General features: G+C 40.2%; 1 protein-coding gene across 1 annotated transcript in view; it reads right to left on the bottom strand.

Moving 5' to 3' along the window:
• Positions 1-21,169, bottom strand: part of TMEM132C (transmembrane protein 132C) — a 159,235-nt gene that overhangs the window by 74,547 nt on the left and 63,519 nt on the right. Inside the window, exon 3 of the mRNA XM_009643173.2 lies at positions 20,107-20,253. Within this exon, the coding sequence (XP_009641468.2) occupies positions 20,107-20,253 (147 nt within the window). The remainder of the gene's footprint in view (positions 1-20,106; positions 20,254-21,169) is intronic.

Here is a 21,169-nt window from a genome sequence, read left to right as displayed (position 1 = left end):
CCTGCTGACAAATGCCTTGGGGAATATCTACTGGTTATAGGTTCATCCCTATTTTCTGGCCATTGTCCAGCAAACCACTTTCAATGTGTAAACAGTCCAGCTGCCTATCATATGATGCATAAGACCATAAAAACATGTTGCTTAAATAAAAGCATAATATCAACAACGATAGCAATACTAATACCTTTCGCTTACTGCTTTCAGACAAAATAGTATATGCATAGCTCTTGAGAGTAAAGTACTATTATCTTATTTTATGCTATGCAAGCTGGGGAATAGTGACTTGCCCAAGGTGATACAGGAGTCCATCGGAGAAATGGGGATACAAACAATAAATGCATGGTTAGATTGAATACCGAAGATTTTGTAGAGCTCTGCCTACTATTTGAGTGAGGCTTTGAGTACTCTGACATTGTTATAAAGCACATCAGTGAGGTTATATAGTGGGAATCAAATATTTTAACAATTATTTGCATCTACTATTGTGTTAACCAGTCCAGTTCCATCTTATCCAGAAAATGCAATAAATGTTTAATTCATGTTAAAGCTAAGAAATCACAAAATTAAGGCATTTATATACTGGTGATCCAGCTGCAGGAATAAACTTTAACACTTTTTATTGTTCTAAATTCATTAACAACAATCAATATACAGTTAATTATAATGGATTAAAAAAAAACCAACATGCAGTACCATATTTAAACAAAAACTAGTAGTTTAAAAGGTTTTAAATTCTGTAAGTGGGAAATATTTCTTGAGAAAGAAAAATGGCAACACACCAAATCAGGCCCTTGCAGGCTCCTACAAGAAGATTTCTATCCACAGTCATATCCATATGGATTTTACATTCTCTCTCAATCATACCTATCAAAGACTTTGTACATGGTCAAGCTGACTGGTGTGGGAAATGTTAACAGGAAAACTGGCTACAATCTGTATGTAGTAAAATGAACCAGAAGCAGACTCAGACTATCATTCTGTCTGGCTTCCACTGGCATGTTACTGTAATAAACCTTGGCAATTTGTATCTATGTCATCTGGATCCAGGAGTAAGAGAAAGCACTGGCTACAATTTGCCAACTGCATTCTTGTCATCAAAACAGAACTGTTTCCATCAAGCATTACAAGCTTGAAAAAAATGTAGTGCTCAAAAGTATATGGACTTCTGGATTTTTTTGTCCTTCTGGTCAAGGAGGACCAGTAAGAAGTTGCTGCTGTTCCTTATGTCTTTGATCAACAAACTCTCTACAAGTCTCCAAAGCTGTTAAACAGCCACTTTTCAGCAGCATCAAGTTCACTGTCAAATTAAAAAGGAAGGAAGGTGACATAATCCTGGAAAGTTATGGAGACTGTCCAAATAAAATTGGGTATTGAAACATGAAGATGGGCCAGGGCAATGAGAGCTCTCATTACGTGCCTCCCCTGATGTTAAATGGCCTGGAGATGGCTGTTCAAACCGCACTGTGTGCTGTTTCCCTAGACTAGTCATTTCCTTCAAGGCACAAAATTAAAACAGTGATGGATGGACAACTATGCTGTTTATCTGGCCCAGTTTCACAATGTGGCAGTGAGGAACTCTTGAACTCCAGTTAAAACAAAGGAGGTGCAATAAAAAGTTTCTATGAACATCCTTATTGAGCTTAAAGGAAGAGTTTATTATTGCTAAGTCACATAGCAGAGAATGAAAGATGGGAATGAGAATTGTCACCTGCTTACACGAGAAAGGAACAAGAACAAACATGACTATCGATTTCACATTAATGTTGCTATTTTCAGCTGTCTCCCTGCTTGCTGTTTGCCCTCCTGCCTCAAACCGTGTGGACTCCAGCCAGGGTGCTCTGGGCAGTCAGCACAGGAGTGATCCACTGCTCCTGGAGCTTGTTCAGCACCGCCCTGCTTCCCTCCGTAGCTCCAGAGCAGGTCCCTCCACCTCCTCTCTTACTTTCTCCATTCTAATGGCACAGTTATTTCTTTGCACTTCCCCTCCTTTGACCCACATAGCTCCCTGACTCTCATGCATCTCATGGATGTTGCTACCACTTGTCCTAAGCTATTCTTTCATGTCTTCTACTCCTCAATCTCAAGTCTTCTGCCTTCTCTGTTGTCAAACTCAAAATAGAGCTCTTTTCTTAATGCCAAGTTCCTCCCAAATCATTCTTGCTACCCCTCCCATGCCAGAGCACTGCTCAAAAGCTGGCATACCTTTTCTCCTAGACTATAGCCATATCTGCCTTTCCTGCCCATGTTCAATTTGAACCGATAACAGAAACAGCTTCCCCAGGGACCCAAATGCCCATGTTTTCAGCCTCAACTATGTCCTCCATGAACACTCTCAGAATCTACAGACAAATTTGCAATAGGAGGTTCCTATTATGTATGCTCCCATTTCACATCTCACTTTTCTATCCCATTTTAAGAAATTGTCTTCATTTTTAGGGTTCTGTTGTCAGACATCTAGTTGGGATGGCAGGTTAAATTTCTGGAAGTACCTTAGTTCCTCTTTCAAAAGTGATGGGGTAGCTCTGGGGTTTTCAAAAGCACAAGTTCCTTTCAAACTCCAGTTGCTTTCAAACACATCTGCTTTCTCCCAGGCAGTGGGAATTTGAGGCCCCAGAGCTTCTGAAAATTCCAATAGGTGTCAAAGTGTTGAAATAACTGCTTTTTCAAATTTAGGTACTACAAACTATAGTCATCAAAGTATTTATGCATTGCTTCACTTGGCAGTGTAAAGCCTAAGTGAAACAGATGGCCAACTCAGGTTTCCAAAAGTGACTCAGAATCTCAGGAGCCCAACTCACACAGGAAGTCAATACCAGTTAATCTTCTAAATGTCAAATGGCACTTTTGAAAATAGTACTTTCCATTACTAATAAGGACCAGAAACTTCGTGCTTTTAAAATGTTTGCTTTGTACAAATAATACCCCAGGCTCCACCTGTCTGTCCTTTCATGTTCAAAGGACAAGCGAATACTTGAGTAATGCAGTCCTTACAGGCAGGTCAGCAGCACATCAGCCAGCTCTGCAGCGCTATAGATTTTTTCTTGTAAAGGGCGTTTTTAGGCAACAAGCTTAAGGCTTGGTGAGGGGGAAAGAGCTAAAGGATGTGTATATTTAGAATTAGCAGCATGGCCTTCCCTTGCTTGCCATAGCTTTACTATTAAAGTGCAGAGACTGCAGCCACCCCACATGAGAGCAAAGTTCTTATCTTTGGGGACTTGATCAATGTTTAACAAAAATTTAAGCTGAATGAAGGAGGGCTGTGTTAGACAAGTGTTGTGGTTTAACCTGGCAGGCAGCTAAACACCACACAGCCATTCACTCACTCCCCGCTCACTGGGATGGGGGAGAGAATAAAAAAAAAAAAAGTAAAATTCATGGGTTAAGATAAAGACAGTTTACTAGGACAGAAAAGGAAGGGAAAGTAAAAGAATAATAATTATTATAAAATAATATACCAAACAAGTAATGCACAGTGCAATCGCTCACCACCCGCTGACTGATGCCCAGCCTGTCCCCAAGCAGCGATCACTGCCCCCAGCCAACTCCCCCGAATTTATATACTGAGCACGACACCATATGGTCTGGAATAGCCCTTTGGCCAGTTGGGGTCAGCTGTCCTGATGGTGCCCCCTCCCAGCTTCTTGTGTCCCTGGCAGAGCAGGGGAAGCCAAGAAGTCCTTGCCTGGTGTAAGCACTGCTCAGCAGCAACTAAACCACCAGTGTGTTATCAACATTCTTCTCATACTAAATCCAAAGCACAGCACCATGCCAGCTACTGGGAAGAAAATTAACTATCCCAGCCGAAACCAGGACAACAAGCCTGGATGGCCTTAATGACAATGTGTCATAAGTAAATGGGCACTGTTGAGGCTCCTTCTGGATCCCCTGTGACACATAACCCAGCTCTTTCATAGTACAACACTCCCAGAGCACGGACGACTTTCTGGTCATCGTTATTCAGTGGCAGATGACTCAGACAGAAGAGGGTGAAACACTAAGAATTAAGAAATGTTTGGATGCTATCCAGTGCAGCACCTAGGAGAAAGTGCACTGGGTTTAAAGTAAATGTTATGGATACAAGATATTTAACACTTTCTGCTTTTGATGCTATGGATCCTGACTGGCACAGGCCAAAGCTCTGCTTGTGATGGAGAATTCCCACGTATCAGCCATTAGATGATCTAGAGGTCACCCAGGCAACTTCCAGTACATTTCTGCTGCAAACTGGCAATTAATCAAATCAATGTCCTCCCCAGAAATTGGCTGAAACTGGAGGGTGGACTGAATTGAGTGCATTTGGTATTTTTAACCCGGAATGTCAAGCAGAAAAATAATGGCCGTTATCTCCAGTATATATCTTAGAAGAGGGAGAAGTTAGGGAGGTGATTTCTACCCACATCAGTAAGTCCAAGACAGAGTAAAGACAGATGAATGTGGAAACTGGTTTTCAGAAGAGACTAGAGGGACACCAGTCCTTCAAAGACTTTGAAGGTTAACTTTACACACTTTTAGGAAACTCTGGAAAAGCCTACAAGGTCCAGACTTGCAAACCTAAGTTTTCAGGTATCATCACAGTTTATTTCATTTTCAATGGAAACAGATTTGGGTTTGGATATATACATTCCCTTGTACAAATGCCAAAGTACTGCCACTGACTGATGGCAATATGGAAACTCTCTGTTTCCACAGCCTATTGGGTAGGAATGCGCAGAAGAAAGCCAACACCATAAACCATATACAGTAAGCTATAACGTTGTGTATTTAAAGTATATATTTCTGTCTCCCTGATAACTTAGATCTCGTTAGACCTAGGGAGAAATGTGACTTCCTTTAGAAAAAGAACTACCATTATAGTTTTGGAGTCCCTTCCAAGATGTGGTGGTTTGACCCTGGCTGGATGCTCTATCACTCCCCTCTAACTGGACAGAGGAGAGAAAAGTAAATCAAAGGGCTCGTGGGTCGAGATAAAGGCAGTTTAATAAAGAGAAAAAAAAAAAGCAAAAGCAAAGGCCGCGCACAGTAGCAAAAGGAAAGAAAACAAGATTTTATTCTCTACTTCCCATTAGCAGGCCATGTCCAGCCACTTCCTGGGAAGCAGGGCTTCAGTATACATAGTTTTTCCTTCCCGAAGACAAAACGTCGCAGAAGGGAGAGCCGGGTGTGTATATGGGAGGCACAGCCTTGTTGCTGTTCAAGCACTGCTCAGCAGTAGCCAAAACACTGGTGTGTTATCAACCTCTTTCTGCATACCAATAGAAAGTACATCCCTATGCTGCTCAACCCAATACACAAGAGTAGCAATTTCAATACCTTCTTTTAAAATTCAAATTACATCTAGTTAGCAAAGAGAGAATGACTTTTGGCATTCCCCCCCCCCCCATCTAGTAATCACTTCCATTCACTTAAACTATCTTCTTCCCTATAGAGGATTATTGTCATTAAGCTACTCAGAGCATGACAATAATTGAGAGGTTTTGGCTACTGGATTCAGGAGCATTAAGATTTGAGAAAGAGTAATAAGAAGAAAGGGAAAACATAAGCTGAAATGCTTACATAGTCTACACTTGATTTTAATGAGAGACAGAAAATGTTAAAGGCTCAGGACAGAATTGGTCTGGACAAGCAGCTCTGTTTCTATCCTGCTCACAGAGTGTTTCTCCTCCCTTCAGTCCTGCCAAGCCTGACCACTTGGTGACCCAGCTAATTAGCCCCTCCGATTCTTTTTTTTTTTTTTCAAATCCTCACTGCTGAGATGAGGTACACAGGGTCTGACAACTTCGTGCACAGTTCAATGCTAATTTGTAGGACATCTTAAGGCTCTGAACTGTGGAAAAGCCTTGGGATGACCCGAGCTCTGCCGTCTTAGTATTTAGTGCATGTCTTGCACAGTGAGAAGCAAGTAACACGGGCAGACTGCAAGCAAGTTTCCCATGAGGTCCATAATGAATGTTTCAGAGCTGTCTGTTCCTTGTCCTTGATCCCTCACAATCATTTGTGCTCATTCTCTGTTACGTAGGTGTTTCCACACATGAGAATTTTGGCTGTTAGACTCCAATAACAAAACAGATAGCACTTACCCATCCAGAAGGTGGAAACAAAAAGGTGTCTACAAATCACACAGTTCTGCTTTGTATGTGCAAAATAAGGGAGCTACATTGTTGGGAAGAGGGAGATGTCAGCTGATGAACCACAGATCAGGCTGGGGTCCTACAGAAACAAGTTGGTGACTCATATCAGTAGCTGATAGCTCTTGAACTTTAGGGGCAAGAACCTCAGCACTTCAGTGCCTAGGAAAATCCCATATCCCTCCCTGCTTAAGATGAAAAACTGGCAGCAACTATACAACTAAAGGGTTTCCACACTTTTCTGAATCTGTTTCCAGGGATATCTGGAATAGTCCTAATAAACGCACTGAAGAGAGTATTAGATCCCAACAATTACTGACTAATTATATGTATTCATGTTTAAATAGCAGCATTTCTAAACCTTGTAGGGTACATACTGTAAAACTTTCATGTAAAGAATTTGCAAAGAAAGGAATCTTCAAACCATCTTTAACATCTTCATTGGAACAAAAGATCTTTCTGTACACTCTTTGACATTACTCAGGAAACAGCAAATTATCTGATTCAATTGGCTCATGAGTAAAATAGCATGCAGCAATTAACTCTTTAGAAACCAAATTCCCCTATGAGAGGATTTAGTATAAGAAAAAACATTAAATATGAAATAATATAATAAATTAAGTATAAGCACAGGGAAATATAAGAAAACATAAGAAAAAAATATAAATTAAAAGGAAAAAATATTCTTGAAGGTAAGAAAAAATTCTCATGCAGGGCTGAGCTACTCAGCAGTCATTAACATTACAAAAGGCTGAAGACTCCAACAACCGAAGTAATCTGAACAGTTAAGTCACCCACCACAGTCCACAAAGACATAGCTTCAAAGTAGGCAGGATTAATGGTCTTGCTTCCTGGCAAAATGAACTCATGCTTATATATATGTGAATAATTTCACAGAATGCAGAAAGAGCCTGACAAATACTTCAGTCAACTGTTTACTCCAAATAGGCCAGGGTTTTTATCTTGAGAGAGCATCACTGAAACTAAGTCTTCCCTCTCTGACTGAGGTACATGGGCAACTCAAAAGTGGAACCACAGAAAATATGATAGATATTGATGAATACAAATTATTTACTGCACTTTGGTAGTTAAAGCACCCATCCATCCAATGTGTGGGGGACAGCCAAACTGCAGGGCCCAGCAGCACTCTCTTGCTCATGTGTTTGTGCATGGCCATGCTGTATCCTTGCTCCACTTGGGTCAGTGTATGACCCAAGTGTGAATCTTTTTTTCCTCTGTATCCAAGTTTTATGGCGAGTGAGCCAGGTCACGGACCAGAAGGAGCCTATAATGTTCTCCAGTCAGTTATCTCCTCTTGCTCATGAGACCCCAGGAAGAGCTGTATGTGCTTTCTTAGGAAGAGGACCACATGGGTTCAGATGATCTCAAGAAGAATGGAATAAAACACTGGACTCTCACAGCTGGCTAAGGATCTTCCCATGGGAGCTGCTGCCAGTGGCTGCTTGGTGCACACTGAGGGTAGAATCAGATGTCTGATTTTTCTTCAGTTCACAGCTAAATTTGCAGAACTGTAGAGAAGAGGTACATCCTTTCTAACAACCCAAGAAATTACTGGAGAACTTGGCAAAGGAACAAACACATCACTGGCATGATGGCAATTTGACATTATAAGCCTTGCAAATACAAATAAAAAAAAATATATAAAGACATAAAGCATATCCTGCAGTAGATATTGTCATTATATGAAGAATCAATAACAAATTTCATCCCAAACCTTTAGTTAGTAAGGAGGGTAAAAATGGAGTATGATGAAGTAGTAAAGGTTGTTTAAAAAGGAAAACAGAAGGAAGGGGGATGTTGGCGCCTGCACATTGAGCAGATCTAAAAATAGGGCTATAAAAGGACTTGGGTGGGAAAACCTGAAGAAAACAACTGAGAGCTGATGATATTTTTTTTTTTTTTAATCTTCTGTCCTTCAGGCAGCAATTAACTTGTGCTCAGTGGCATGCATAGTTAGTAGTTGTATTCTTAAATGAATTTAGGATGTACAAGCTGTTCTGAAGTTGTTCATCAAGAACAGGACTCAATGCTAATGGACAGTCTTCTCCAAACTTCACTGCATGCTGAATCAGGCTCCAAATTCAAAAGCTGGTTATTCCTTTCTGTCCCAGTAGTTAGGTATTAACTCCTATTAAAAAAGCATAAATTCTTCTATTGCCAATTGCAGACACATCTTTTCAAACCCCGTTGTTGAGGTGTAGCACTCAAAGCAAAGCCATTGAAATCAGTATTCCTCTGAGAGCAGATAATGGTGAAGAGTTCACACTTCTCAAACATTTATAAAGTCAGAGTCTATTTACGCAGAACATGGTCAGCAGGGTCTGTAAAAACCACTTCCCTCAAACGTCCTGGGTTCTGCTCTAAATGGAAGTCTGTTCTGTGACTCTGGGTATCTTCTGAGATTTTTTTTTTTAATAAACCCACACAGTAAATTTATATGTGATCCACAGTGAACCACGACAAATCTCTACTGATTTGCATCACTGAAGGATGTGGCAATTATATGATGTTTGATGACTACGTGTTTAATCTCACCTCAGCAATTCTACCAGCCCTAGGAATACTGAAAAGAGCAGGAGAGGCTGCCTGTCAAAATAATTCATACAGCTTTGATTAACAGAACATGGCAACAATTCCCTTCTCGGATGGTTCTGGGAGTAATGTTAGCAAAAGCTGAGTTTCTAGCCAATTCCTAGTGATCAAGTCCCCTACACTTACCATGACATTTCTAGGTTAACTTTTCTAAGAGTGCTGTTGGGAACGGCTTGTAATTACTATGCATTTAAATAGTGTTAATCTGTAATGCGTAAGAGCTCACTAGCTCCTTCTGAGGAAATCACAGCAGGTATAACCAAACTGTGGAACTATGCAAGTATAGATAGCCTAACAGATATGCTGCAATGAACAAGATCTATCTTTAAATACTCCTTCCCGGCCAGTCTCTTTAAGTTTCTGAACATTTCTCAAGATAAAAATTGACAAATAGCATCTCCAAGTGGAGAGCCTCATCATCCTATTACACTTTTTCAGAGATGACAAAAATGCCATAAGAAATTATAATCAAATACAATTAGAACCTTTAAACCTAGCTGAACAATTGCTAAACTAACCAGAGAGATTATATTCCTTTGGGGATTGTCAGTGGTACTGGCTGAGCTCTGACTTGGTTGAGATCTAGTAGTTATAATGGAATACTTCATGCGGATTATATACATCAGAAATTTCTTTTGCTTAGTACATTCCCAAGAACATTGCCACACAGAAGCTGTAAACTATTTTGGGTACGAGAACATATAAACATTGACATTCTTGTTAGTTGGCCTATCAGTAACGCTTTGGTTGACAGGGCACCTTGCTTTCAGGCCATCCAATGGCATTGCTAAATATGCTAGTCTCATTAGAAACAGTCGAAACAGGAATGAATTCAGTGGCTGAGGTCACTCAAGTACTCTGGCAGAGTCATTATTGAATTTCTACTAGTATGATTACAAAGAGTGCATGCTCAGTCCATTAATTTACAGCATGGAAACCAAAAATCAATGGGGTGCTACTTAAAACTCCTTTTGTGATAATTACCATCATGTATGCAGGTATACACATGGAAGGAGAGCGTGTAAGCGGTTGTTTGCAGCCTTGAACAGGAAAGAGATTATCTGGCAGTTGGACTAGATGATCATTGTAGGTCCCTTCCAACTGATATATTCTATTCTATTCGTTTTCTGAGCTGTATGTCAGAGAGAAGGAAAGAGAGAAGAGTAAAAATTTAGTCTAAACCTGGGATGAAATTCAGACTGCAAAGGAAATTTTGCAATTTGCTTCAATGAAGCTAAGGTTTCTTCCCTGGAAATTTAACTGGAACTGAAATTCCTGGCAAGTAATCAAGAATTCAGCATTGATCTATCAAAAAAACTCTCTACAGCAAGCATCTCTGTTTTCTTTAATAAACTTATTTCCCCATGAAATTACTTGCACATTGGCAAAGTAATAACTGAAAAGTTGTATGAGTTCTTCGTAAATGATAGTGGGAAGAACTGGGATACGTTGTTTCAGCAGATCTACACTGATTTATACCAGCTGTTGACACTTCTCATTCTGACTCTTCAAAGTAGTAAGAACACATCACAGATTTTTCGAGGAAAAAGTACTGAATTTCCTTGCTTAAGGAAAAAGTGCATTCAAAAAACAGCGGCAACTGTTGTATAATACTGCTATTCCCATTTCATTTTTCATTCTTGATTTTAAAAGTGTTATAAAAGAATATGCCTACAGATCTTAATCATTCTATATAGTCTACTGAAAGAAATAGAACGCCAGGGGTCTTATTTAGCCAGGATTTGATGGATCATAACCAATATTTTTGAGAACTCACAGATATCTACTAGCTTTCAAAACAGCAGCCCACCTCTAGCTTGTTCAATTGCCAGGAAATATACAGTATCCTCCAAACACCTCCTATGTCCCCTCCAACCCCCCAGTTCAGTAACAAAAACCAACTCAAACCAGGTGATTCGTACAAGCACTTGACACAGCAAGACAAATTCTGCACTGATTTACACTTAAGGGACTGTGGCTGCACAGCTCTGAAAAAAGAGGTTGCCTTTTAAAATGCCAGTATTTGCTGATTCACCATGAAGTGATAGTGAAGAAACTCAAGATCTTCCCTTCATTCCCAGAATGTGAAATACCAGAGGCCTCCCTGCAGCCTGAATTTTAGATAAATTATGACTTGCAAATGATGAGTTATAGAAGCCAATAGAGTAATTATTCTTTCTTGCTGTAAGACAGTTACGTGTGGAGAACTGCAATGCTCTCTGATGCAAGCTAGTTTTTTAGACTACAGAAGTTGCTTTGTCTAGAACTAAGTTTTTTACTTTCCAAGCTTGTAAAAGCATGTATTATCTCTACCTACTATGTAAAATTAATGGAATCCATCATAACAGAATGTGACAAGTCCTTGGTTTTGCTGAGTTATGTCCACCTTGAATGACATAAACTGTTGTGTTTGCTAACAGTGCTCATATGCTGTAATGTCGGTGTAGAACAGTAACGATGCAGCTTCGTTCAGTCTGCACTGCTAACATGGCCTATTAGGAGTTATGCAGCAAATTCATATTATCCCCATATCAGCCTGCAAAAACTTCAAACATGCTTCACACCAGGATACAGATCCATTCAACAGATCCATTCATTGTTTTCAGGCAAAGACACAGAACTAACCAGATAAAGAAGGTGATTATTTCTTATTGTCATAGGGTAGGACCCTACTGCATATTGTACCAATGGATGGAGACAGACAAGAGCGCATGGAAATATTGAAAAAAATACTAGAGAGTTGTAGGACAAGAGCTGTATTTGTTTGCAGCCCAACTATTGCAAGCATTTTTCTAAGATGGCTGAAGAAGAGGAAGGTTTTCTAAGCCTGCGATGCAAGTGTCTCAAAGAAGCAAGCACACCCGGACTGATGCACTACCACCACTTGTCAGATCAGGTCTTCAAATTGTTCAAGCTCAGGACCTCAGGCTGGTTTGGCATTCAAGCCAATATATTGGTAATCACAGAACTGTTTAAACAGACATCTTATGACCATGTAAGGCTTGATCCTGGTTTAAATTACAAAAGTGAGAATCAGTAGATTAATTTAATTCAACCCAGTGGAGTTAAACCAATGTAAAAGTGGTGCTAATGAGACAACAGTTAGGTCTGCCAAGTGTTTATGAAGACTCAGCTCCCTCTATAAACCCTGTATCAATCATATAAGTGATTTTAAGTGATAATTTGAATGTGCTTATAAAATTATTTTTTCATTACAACTATCTCCAACTGGAAGATATGTGATGCACGTAATGGCAGAGGCTAATGCAATGCACTTAAACGAATTTTGAATTTTAAAAAGAGAGGAAAAATATGCAGTGTGTAAAAAACACCCAAGCTCTGTCTTTCTGTCATTTAGGCCTGGTGAGAGGTACAACAACAAAAGACAGACAATGTGGTCTCTGAACGAAGAAGGCAGCAGGAGTAGTGTTTAACTACCCCTCACTGCAGGTATGCAAGTAACATCACTCATTTAATTATGTACACAGGTCAACTGGGAACAGAACTTAATGATCTGAACCAAAGTGACAGCAGCAGTGGTGCCTGGAGGGAGCGCTCTGCTACGAGCACGGAGCAGGAGCCCACAGCATCAGCAACACGCAGTAAAATCCTCCGAGTCAGCAGTTACCATGATCTGCTGGTTTTCTTACCAACCCTGCTTAACTTGTAAGACTTACAACAAAGACTTAGCATCTATATAATAATTTTCCACCTGTCTCACAGAGCATTCGCCATTATTATATAACAAAAGAAAGAAAAAGAGAAGATATTTTTATCTGTACTTTAAATAGGCAGTAACTCATCAAACTAAAGTAACTTTGAGTGGAAAAGTGAATCTCAGTAAGTCAGTGCAGAAATAAATGGCTCACCTGTCTAATATGCTGTGCTTTGCCTAAGGAAATGTAAAGGTCTCGGATAAATGGTGATACTTTACCACCGTCGGCTGGTTAGCTGCTACTGACCTGACAGAGGCATGAGAGCAGAAAAAGGTTTAAAATCATCTAATTCTCTTTTATGAGATTGTAGCCTATTTTCCAGAGGTCTCTCCTGACCAGTTTTAAGCATCTTGAGTTCAGAGGAGTTTTGTTATTATAAAATTCCTCAAGCAGCAATGGTACAGAGGGCTTAAGAGTGTAAGAAACTTATTTCAATTTGCTCTGCCGAATACTAACAAAGATCTTATTCACTTTATTCTAGAAAGGTTTGGCTTTTGGCACTTTTTTCTAAATTTTCTTTATTCTTTACTGCCTGACTGATTTATTTCCTCTGCTGTGAAAGTTACAGAGGAAAGCAGAGTTGCTTGGCAGCATGATGTGGTATTGCTGAACTCAGCTGTTTATGGCTTTCAGCAGATGTTTCTGCTTCAAAGACAGTGTGAGAAAAAATACACATGCACAAATTTCCCCCCCCCCCCAATTCTGCATCTTTTGTCTCTTATCTTCCACTGCCTTCAAATCACAAGGAAGGCTGCATTACAATAGTTGCTAAAACATCCAAACCATGCCAACTCTCAGAGATAAATAAGAGCTGACCTCACCCCAAATTAGAACTCATGATTTAAAGTGCAAAGAGAAAAAATTAACAGAAGTATCAGTCCAATGGGCTGCATCAGAAGATTTTCACAGATAACCTCACTATGAATTACACTTATTAAAATGCAAAGCAATAGGGATCACAGTGTGCAAGAGGCAAGAAGATGGCAGCTTTCAGCAGAAGATGCAAGTGCGACAGCCAGTTCTTCCTACTGCGTATTCAGGGAGTCCTGCAAAACACATGCTCAGACATAAGTCAAACACTGAAAAGTAGACTGTGTGTTTTCTAGTCACTCTCTGAGAAATTATTACTTTGTCAGGTATCAAAAAATAATCTCACCCTGGACATCAGGAATTACGGTTAAGATTGAACCCACCTATCAATTTGGAATGGATGTAAAGCTGTTGTCCCATTATTCCATGATTGCACATCCTATGCAATTTCCTATGTGTGGGGCTCTGCTCTATTTACATAATAATGAAATAAAACAATGTCTCCGACCCGACTGCAAAGCAAAAGAAGGAACTGACAGCAAGCAAGACAGCTTTCTCAGCAAGGCTGGGTTATTGCATGCATTGGCTAAGCCTCCAGCATTTGGTTTTGATAAGCATGTAAAAAGCTTTTCCAAACTCTACAGATCTGCTGAGCAAACAAATCTGATGCTTTCATATGGGCAAGAAATATGTGAAGAATGACCTTTCTCTTGGTGCTTCAGCCCTTCTGCTTCCCAACAGACCCAGGAACTCCAAAGTCGACAAAAAAAAAAATAAAAAATTTATCATTGGAACTGGGCTGGAACTTCTGTAGAGATCACGGACATATTTCATTTCATGCATTTTGTCATCGCACCTTAATTAATTTCTTTTCTTGGAGAGAAAACTCATGGGAATGCCTTACTCCTTGGCTAATACTATATTAAGTTATCTATAAAGACTAAAGCAGTGTTTTTTGAATGGTCAGGACTGAGTCTAACACTGGTTCTGTTGAAATCCAACACGAAAATTCATTTCAATAGTGCCTAACAACAGGCTTTCAAATACCTTATCTTAGATTATATATCTTGCTTTGAATTTCAAACAGAAGAGAGTGTTGCGACATACCTGATAAGAAAGAAAATACTTTCCATTCAGTATCTTCCCCAACACTTGTGCAGACCATGTTGGTTTTCTGACTCAGCCTTTATCTGCTAGAAAGCAGGTATTTATGCTGATGACAAGTTAAACAGAAGCTTCTATTGAAACAATTGACTGATAATAGTGTTATTATTTATTTGGATTACGGTAGGGTTACTAACTCTAGTTACGGATCAGGGCCTCACAGTGGTAGGTGCTAGATGAAAACTAGACAGATGTATGTTGTTGCCATGACAATTGCTTTTGTTATCTCAGATTTGATCCTTCTGAACTTGCATTACTGAAAGTATTGAAAAGAAAGGGTCCTTCAGGCTCAGTGAGAGTCCTTGTGAATGAGGGCTCCCATGGAATTTTGCTTTTCCTTAATGCAAGTGAGGGTTGCCCATTAAGTCAAAACCACTCAGGATTCATAAGGTTCAACAAGCTGCCCTGCTCCCACAAGTACCCAGTAAGACAGTAAGGCATAAGAAACAAATATTCCCTCTCAAGACAGTTTGTGCAGGCATTTGCTTAGACGCTGCAGCAGACAGAGCGAGCGAGCAATGGCAGCCTACGCCTGAGAGAGACGAGAGACCTTCTTCATCCTTCCTCCCTCCCCAGCTCAGGGCTTTGATAAACACTCCTGATGTTCAAAGCAGCAAAAGAGGAGCCATATGAGAGGCTCCTTTTGGAAGCAACGTTCTTACCCTAGTCTTGTGTGCCCTAGAAAAGACACTGTTACAAGGCACAGCTGGCTGATCCTCCACTGTATGTGCAGATGTCCGGTGTATCTTTGGCACCTAAACTGTATGCTGGAGAGATCTGTGCCCTAATTTGACCTGAAGCAGGCATCCTAACAAAGAGAAATGTTAAAATGCAAAGACAGCAGGCAGAGATAAATTATTTGGGAAATCAGATGAGAAAGGGTGGAGAGAAAGGAACTTTAAAGCAGTGGGTAAAGGCTTAGCGATATTATTCCTGATACTGTTACTAACAGCTACAGACATACATACCCATGTGTCATTTTAAGCACAGACGCACATCACATCAATGACTCGCCTTGGAAGCTCTGAAGGTTGCACTGATAATTTGCCAGCTGCCTAAAAAACTGCACCTAATTTGCACCAAAACACGCAAGATGCTTAAAACAAAATATTCAGGAGGCCATCATGCTTGTTCGTATGTGACTCTCTCAAAATGAATGGTAATTGTTTCTCTTTTGGGGTTCAATGGTAAAAGAAATCCACTGCTGATGTCTTCCTCCCAAAGTATCTCTGTTGTTTGTACAAACCAGTTTCTGCAGACACAGATGTGACCTCCTGAAGATGTATATAACTTCCCAAGTATCTGCTACTACAGTAGTGGCACGTGCCATCTCAGCTCTGATCCTGCCTCAATTATCAGTCAGAAGGATAACAACCGTAATGAAAAAATCCTAACCCATGAGCACCAAACCTCCAAGTCCTTGTGAAAAGCCGTGTCCTCTGCTCAGACTGCAAGGTTTCGAGGTCAGCAGGCACCACTGCCACTCTGCTGAGCTCTACAAACCACTCTGACCCAAAACTGTGCCGGGGAAGATGACCCAGATTCTAAAAAAATTACTAACACCCTGTTCATAATGTGTGAATACTCTTCTCTGTGTCCATATATTGGGCACACGCTGACTGTCTTCAGGTATAGCCAGACATGCACACCGCAGAGTTCACAGTTTTTTCAAGTTTGAGGCATGTTGTACATACACACTTTACTTTTATTTTTCAATCACAAGAGAATTCACTTCACTGACATCGCTTGGCAGCATATGGTGCTGCCAGACAGAGGAAGGACCTGCACAGAACTGTAACAGCTTTGTTGCTTTCCTCCATGCCCCAATGATATGAAACACAACCTGGTAACATCATTAGCTGTTTCCATGTGAATGCCATGATACCCAGACAGTGTTAAAAAAACCCAAAAAACAACACCCTAAAAAAAATGTATGCGCGTGTGGCAGGGGGAATAAGTGATTGTGACATAGTCTGAAACACAAACATAACATCTGGAAGCACTCTTCCCAAGTCTGCCTCTTTATCAGACAGATGGCTGGAGAGCTGTAAGCCCACGGGCCTCTCAAAAGGTTCAAGGCCAAGAGGATAAAGTGCTACATCACAGCAGTTTTCCATTATGTCAGTTTTTCTAAATGTCTCTCTGTTCTCCCACACTCAGTTTCTCTACCCAGTTGACAGAAATCAAAAGCACGGGGTGACTCCATTCCTCTGCAAATAAAGTACAACATCCGTGGGCAGAAACATCAGCCCAAGAACAGACTGAAGGCAGCCTGCTCCAGCCCACTTCCAGGCTTGAAGGAGCAAGTGGAGTTAGGCCTAGATTAGCCCAAGTCGCTGCTTCTTAGTTCTTGACACCACAGTTATCAGATGTTCTGGCTTTGGCAGAGAAGGCAGCTTAAGAAATTCCCCTAACCCTCCTTGCTCCTACCCTAAATCCATCTTTCTCATCCCCACTGCTGACAGCATACCAGCTGGTGGAGGTATGCTATAAAAACAACAACAAAAAAAGATGATGAAAATTACTTAGGTTAAAAATAACCCTTGCTATGTCTTGGAACAGCTCTTATACCCTGTGGTGGCAACCCAGAATAAACTACACAGCAAATATGAGCCCTTTCACTGAAGCTGTTCTCAGGGTAGACGTGGTACATCATAAATCAACCACACAAGCCTTAGGCTGCAACCAGAGGCAAGACTAAGATATGGAAATGGTTATAAAAGTAACCAAAAATACCTCTTCATCTACCCTGAGGACACATTAAAAACTTACCAGCTTTCCTCCAGAAACGAGAAACAACAAGGCAAAACAAGTGACCAAGCAGTAGTCTAAGACTTGTTTTCACTAATCAACGCTGTTGTTATCCTCATCAATAGCTGCTTGAATCTCAGCACAAATTGCATTATGAGGCACACAAACATTGCTGATTTCAAGCTATTTTCAGATACTTGCTATAGTGGCAAAGTCTTTCTGAATAAATCTAAGTTAAGAAGCTATGGTTCTTGGCTTTAGCAGCACAAATTGAACGAGAACAAATATTACTTAAAAATAAAAAACTGTGACCTACTTAAATTCTCAAAATGTACTGGTATACAATTATTGATGTATCTAAAATAAGGCCCTTGTTTTTTGTTATTTGTATGATGTGAAAGGTATATCAGCTGATAAGTGGTGTTGCATTCAGATATAAACTGCTTGTTTCGAGAGTGCTTACGATGTAATTATGTCCATACACTAATGACAGTAGAAATACGCAAGAAAAGAAAAGGAACAGGGCAACAAAAACGAGTAGTTTCATTGAGCACGGACATTTGTTTCCAGGTATATGAAGGGTTTTTTTCTGGTTCTCCATGGTGCATCAGGGAAATTCTTGAATAAATGAGAGCACACAGAGAAAGGCCACAGGTTCCTCTTCACATGCCTAACAACTCAACACATCGCTCTCCCCATTATGACCAGAATGAATCTGGATGCAGTTTTATTCGGCTACCACAAAATAGTTTGTGGGAGGCAGCACTCCAGTGCACTGAAAATCTACCATGAATTTAAGTAATACTCTGACTTACTTCACAGCCAGCTGGGGACATGTGGCAATCCAAGGGGAGAGCCAAATTACTCCTGTTGATTGCAATAAGAGCAGTAAGGCACAACTGTAGAAGACCCTTCATTCTCCTTTCCTGCTAGCTGATTCTCTGAACTGTGCTAGAAATGGTCAAGTAAAGAAAAATAACATACTATCATCTTCCTGACAAGCTGAGTCTATGTTCAGAAAGCATCCAAGAACTACAAACTTTCATTTACTTGTTTTTTCAGAAGCTCTTTTGCAAAGACAGTGGAAAACAACTCTCTCTGCTTAAATTAACCAACACATTTATGAGTTGGCTGAGTTTTCTGCAAGAGAAGATTAGCCTGTGTTGATGCTGGGACTCCAGAACACTACCTCACATCTGCACTGACCTTGCTACAGAACTGCACATCACCCAAATGAACTGCATTGCTAAACTAGCCTGAAAAAGCTGGTGGCATCACAGAAAGATCCCATTACGGACTTGCAATTCTCAACCAAGTTAAATTAGCTTAATAGAATATTTGTGCTCTGCGCAAGGGGCTCCAAGTGACACTTAGAAACTCAGCAACTGTAATGCCCACTACATTGCATACTTTCCCACTGGGATCTCCGTACGCCCAGGTTTCCCTATCCAGCTCTTCCTTGTACACAAACATTTCATTCAAACCTGGGTTCGTCATGCTTTCAGAAGATAGCAACTATTTACATACACAAATGAAAGAGGCATTAATTAAAACATTGACTTTTATTTGCATAATTAGTGCTAAAAATATTTTTATGGGTTAATTAGACTTTATGCAAATTGGATTGAGAAGATTTAACTTGGGGTTTGATAACCCGACTATTATAGTTCTACAGTTACATGCTGTTCTAAAGCCATGTCTTCCCTTTCAAACTGTTTTGTTTTTTACTTCTGGCAGCCTCAAATGTTGTTTTTCTATTGCCCCCCCCCCCCCCCCCCCCCAAACTCTTCACTGAAAATCTCACTAACTGGAATGATATCAAGTGTAAATATATTGAATCAGTGAGCTGCTCATGACAAGAAAAATTTCCGCACTTTACAGAAGTCTAATATTTCCCAGGGACTCTGACTGGGCACGGAATATAAATGTTAAAATCTGCTCAGGTTTTCTGTGCCTGAAGATAGTACAAACCGACTGCATGGGAAAGCAATAACCAACCCAGCATCCACCAAAGATTTTATGATACTCTTCAATGCGCCCAGGTTCGAGGCTAATAATAAGTGCAGGGAAGCATTGCTCAGATCTATACAATGAAAACGCTCTGTGTGGACTAATGTACAGCAGTGTTGTGAGAATTCATTAAGATGATACCCAGCAAGAGCAAAATAATTTCCACTGAAAGCAGCATTATACAACTTTATTATGTGTTGCAGAAGACAATCATACTTACTGAAAAAGCACTGCTTTTATGTCTGTGGAATAACTAGACCAAGTCTCAGTAAAAACATATTAAACAGGAAAGCGGCACTGGCAGACCAGTTCATACCAGTGCTCCCTGCGTGCACTGCTCTGCCTCTGACAGTTACCAGTGTATGGCTTAGCACAGGACCCCCAAGTTCTGGAAGAAGTAACTGTTTGCAAAAGGGGATTCTTCTGTATTACATAAAAGACACTGAATACTGAAAGGTTTGAATTATCCTGTATCGATGCTTGAAAGTTATAGCGGTTCACTGTGGAAGAATTCATTGCTTGCTTGATGAACCAACCACAGAAGCTATGATATGTTCAGAGAAACAAGGTCAAAACCATCAAGCCAAAAAATTATGTTCGGTAAAAACCTTTAGAATTAAGGATATTCATATTCATGCCAAAATGACAGCCCCCCACCCCCCCCCCCCTCCCCTGCCAATGTAGGCCTATTCTATTAATTTTTTTAATTTAAACTGATGAATTTTATTACCTGGAAACTGAGATGCCCTGGTATAGATCAGCAGATGGTACCGTAGTTATCATAAGTGTCTCCAGATTTCCAGGCTACAGGTTTAATAGCTATGAGCAGTGGTAATATGAGCCCTAAGCCTTTCAACCAATGAATGGTATCATGGATATAAATGAATTTAATGTGCTGAGAATATGAGGTTTCATACCTGTTCCTTGAACTTGGTGCTATCCTCTGACAAATAACTGTTGTGGTCGAATGCTTTCCACCATTCCCCACCTCTTGTTTCACGTCCCACTGCTGGGGGTCACTTGTCTTTGCACTTAGAATGTTTACCCCTTTCTTCACCTTTGCCCTGTTGGAAACAGCAATTGTAAAAAGTTTAAGAGTCATTCAGGACTGTGATCTTCCAAATGTAGCTCAGGCATGGAAATCTCAATACCTCAGTTTTAAGCTAAGTATTAGATATGTTTCTAATCCGTCAGTGTGGCATAATGAATGCAGATCTAAGGCTACATATCACTTTTTTGGACAGAACCAGCTAACCGTGTGCCTTTATCTGTTCTGCCAACAGCAGGCTGGAGCTATGAATAAGACTGAACCTGTAGGAAAACCCGCAGTAAAAGTTGTTTCTGTATTCTGGCAATAATTTTTCCCAAAGAGAAATTTATCCCAACACAGAAGTCTCAGAGAGGTTCTGTTCATCTGCATCAAGACAAACTTGTGCCTCATCACTGCACAGAGGTAAACTTCAGCAGAGTTTTTTAAATAACCTGGTTTTATTCCGTATGGTATTCTTCTAGATATCAGTAGACAGGCTGTTGCTCTTCTGCCTGACAATTCCCTCTTTGTGACAGATTCCCAAGGAAACTTCTGTTCAAAATCTCCAGCCTGGAGAGAATACAGCTGTTGGTTAAGACAAGACTTTGCAACTCAGAGATGTTCTTACAGGATGGAAGTTTCTGCCACTGTTAGTTGTTACAATTTGTGAAAAAGTTAACTGTATTTATCTAGTGATGCCAATAACATCAGCAATAATTGTATGGAGGGTTAATTAAAGAGCACTTGCTTAATTAAGGAGCATTTGTACAAAGAACTCCCAGCAAAGATGCTATTTAGGTGCAGAATATTTAACTGCTGATCTTCAGTTCTATTTATTACAAAGCACCAGGAATAAGAAATAGAGATACTTATACAGCCTTTCTCTTCAAAAGACACTGAGGGACAAAATTCCACCAGCCCACTGGACTCACTCAAGATGATGAGTATGT

Source organism: Egretta garzetta, unplaced genomic scaffold, assembly GCF_000687185.1.
Source record: "Egretta garzetta isolate BGI_Z169 unplaced genomic scaffold, ASM68718v1 scaffold447, whole genome shotgun sequence".
NCBI classification, from domain to species: domain Eukaryota; kingdom Metazoa; phylum Chordata; class Aves; order Pelecaniformes; family Ardeidae; genus Egretta; species Egretta garzetta.
This window is presented reverse-complemented; position numbering and strand designations above follow the sequence as displayed.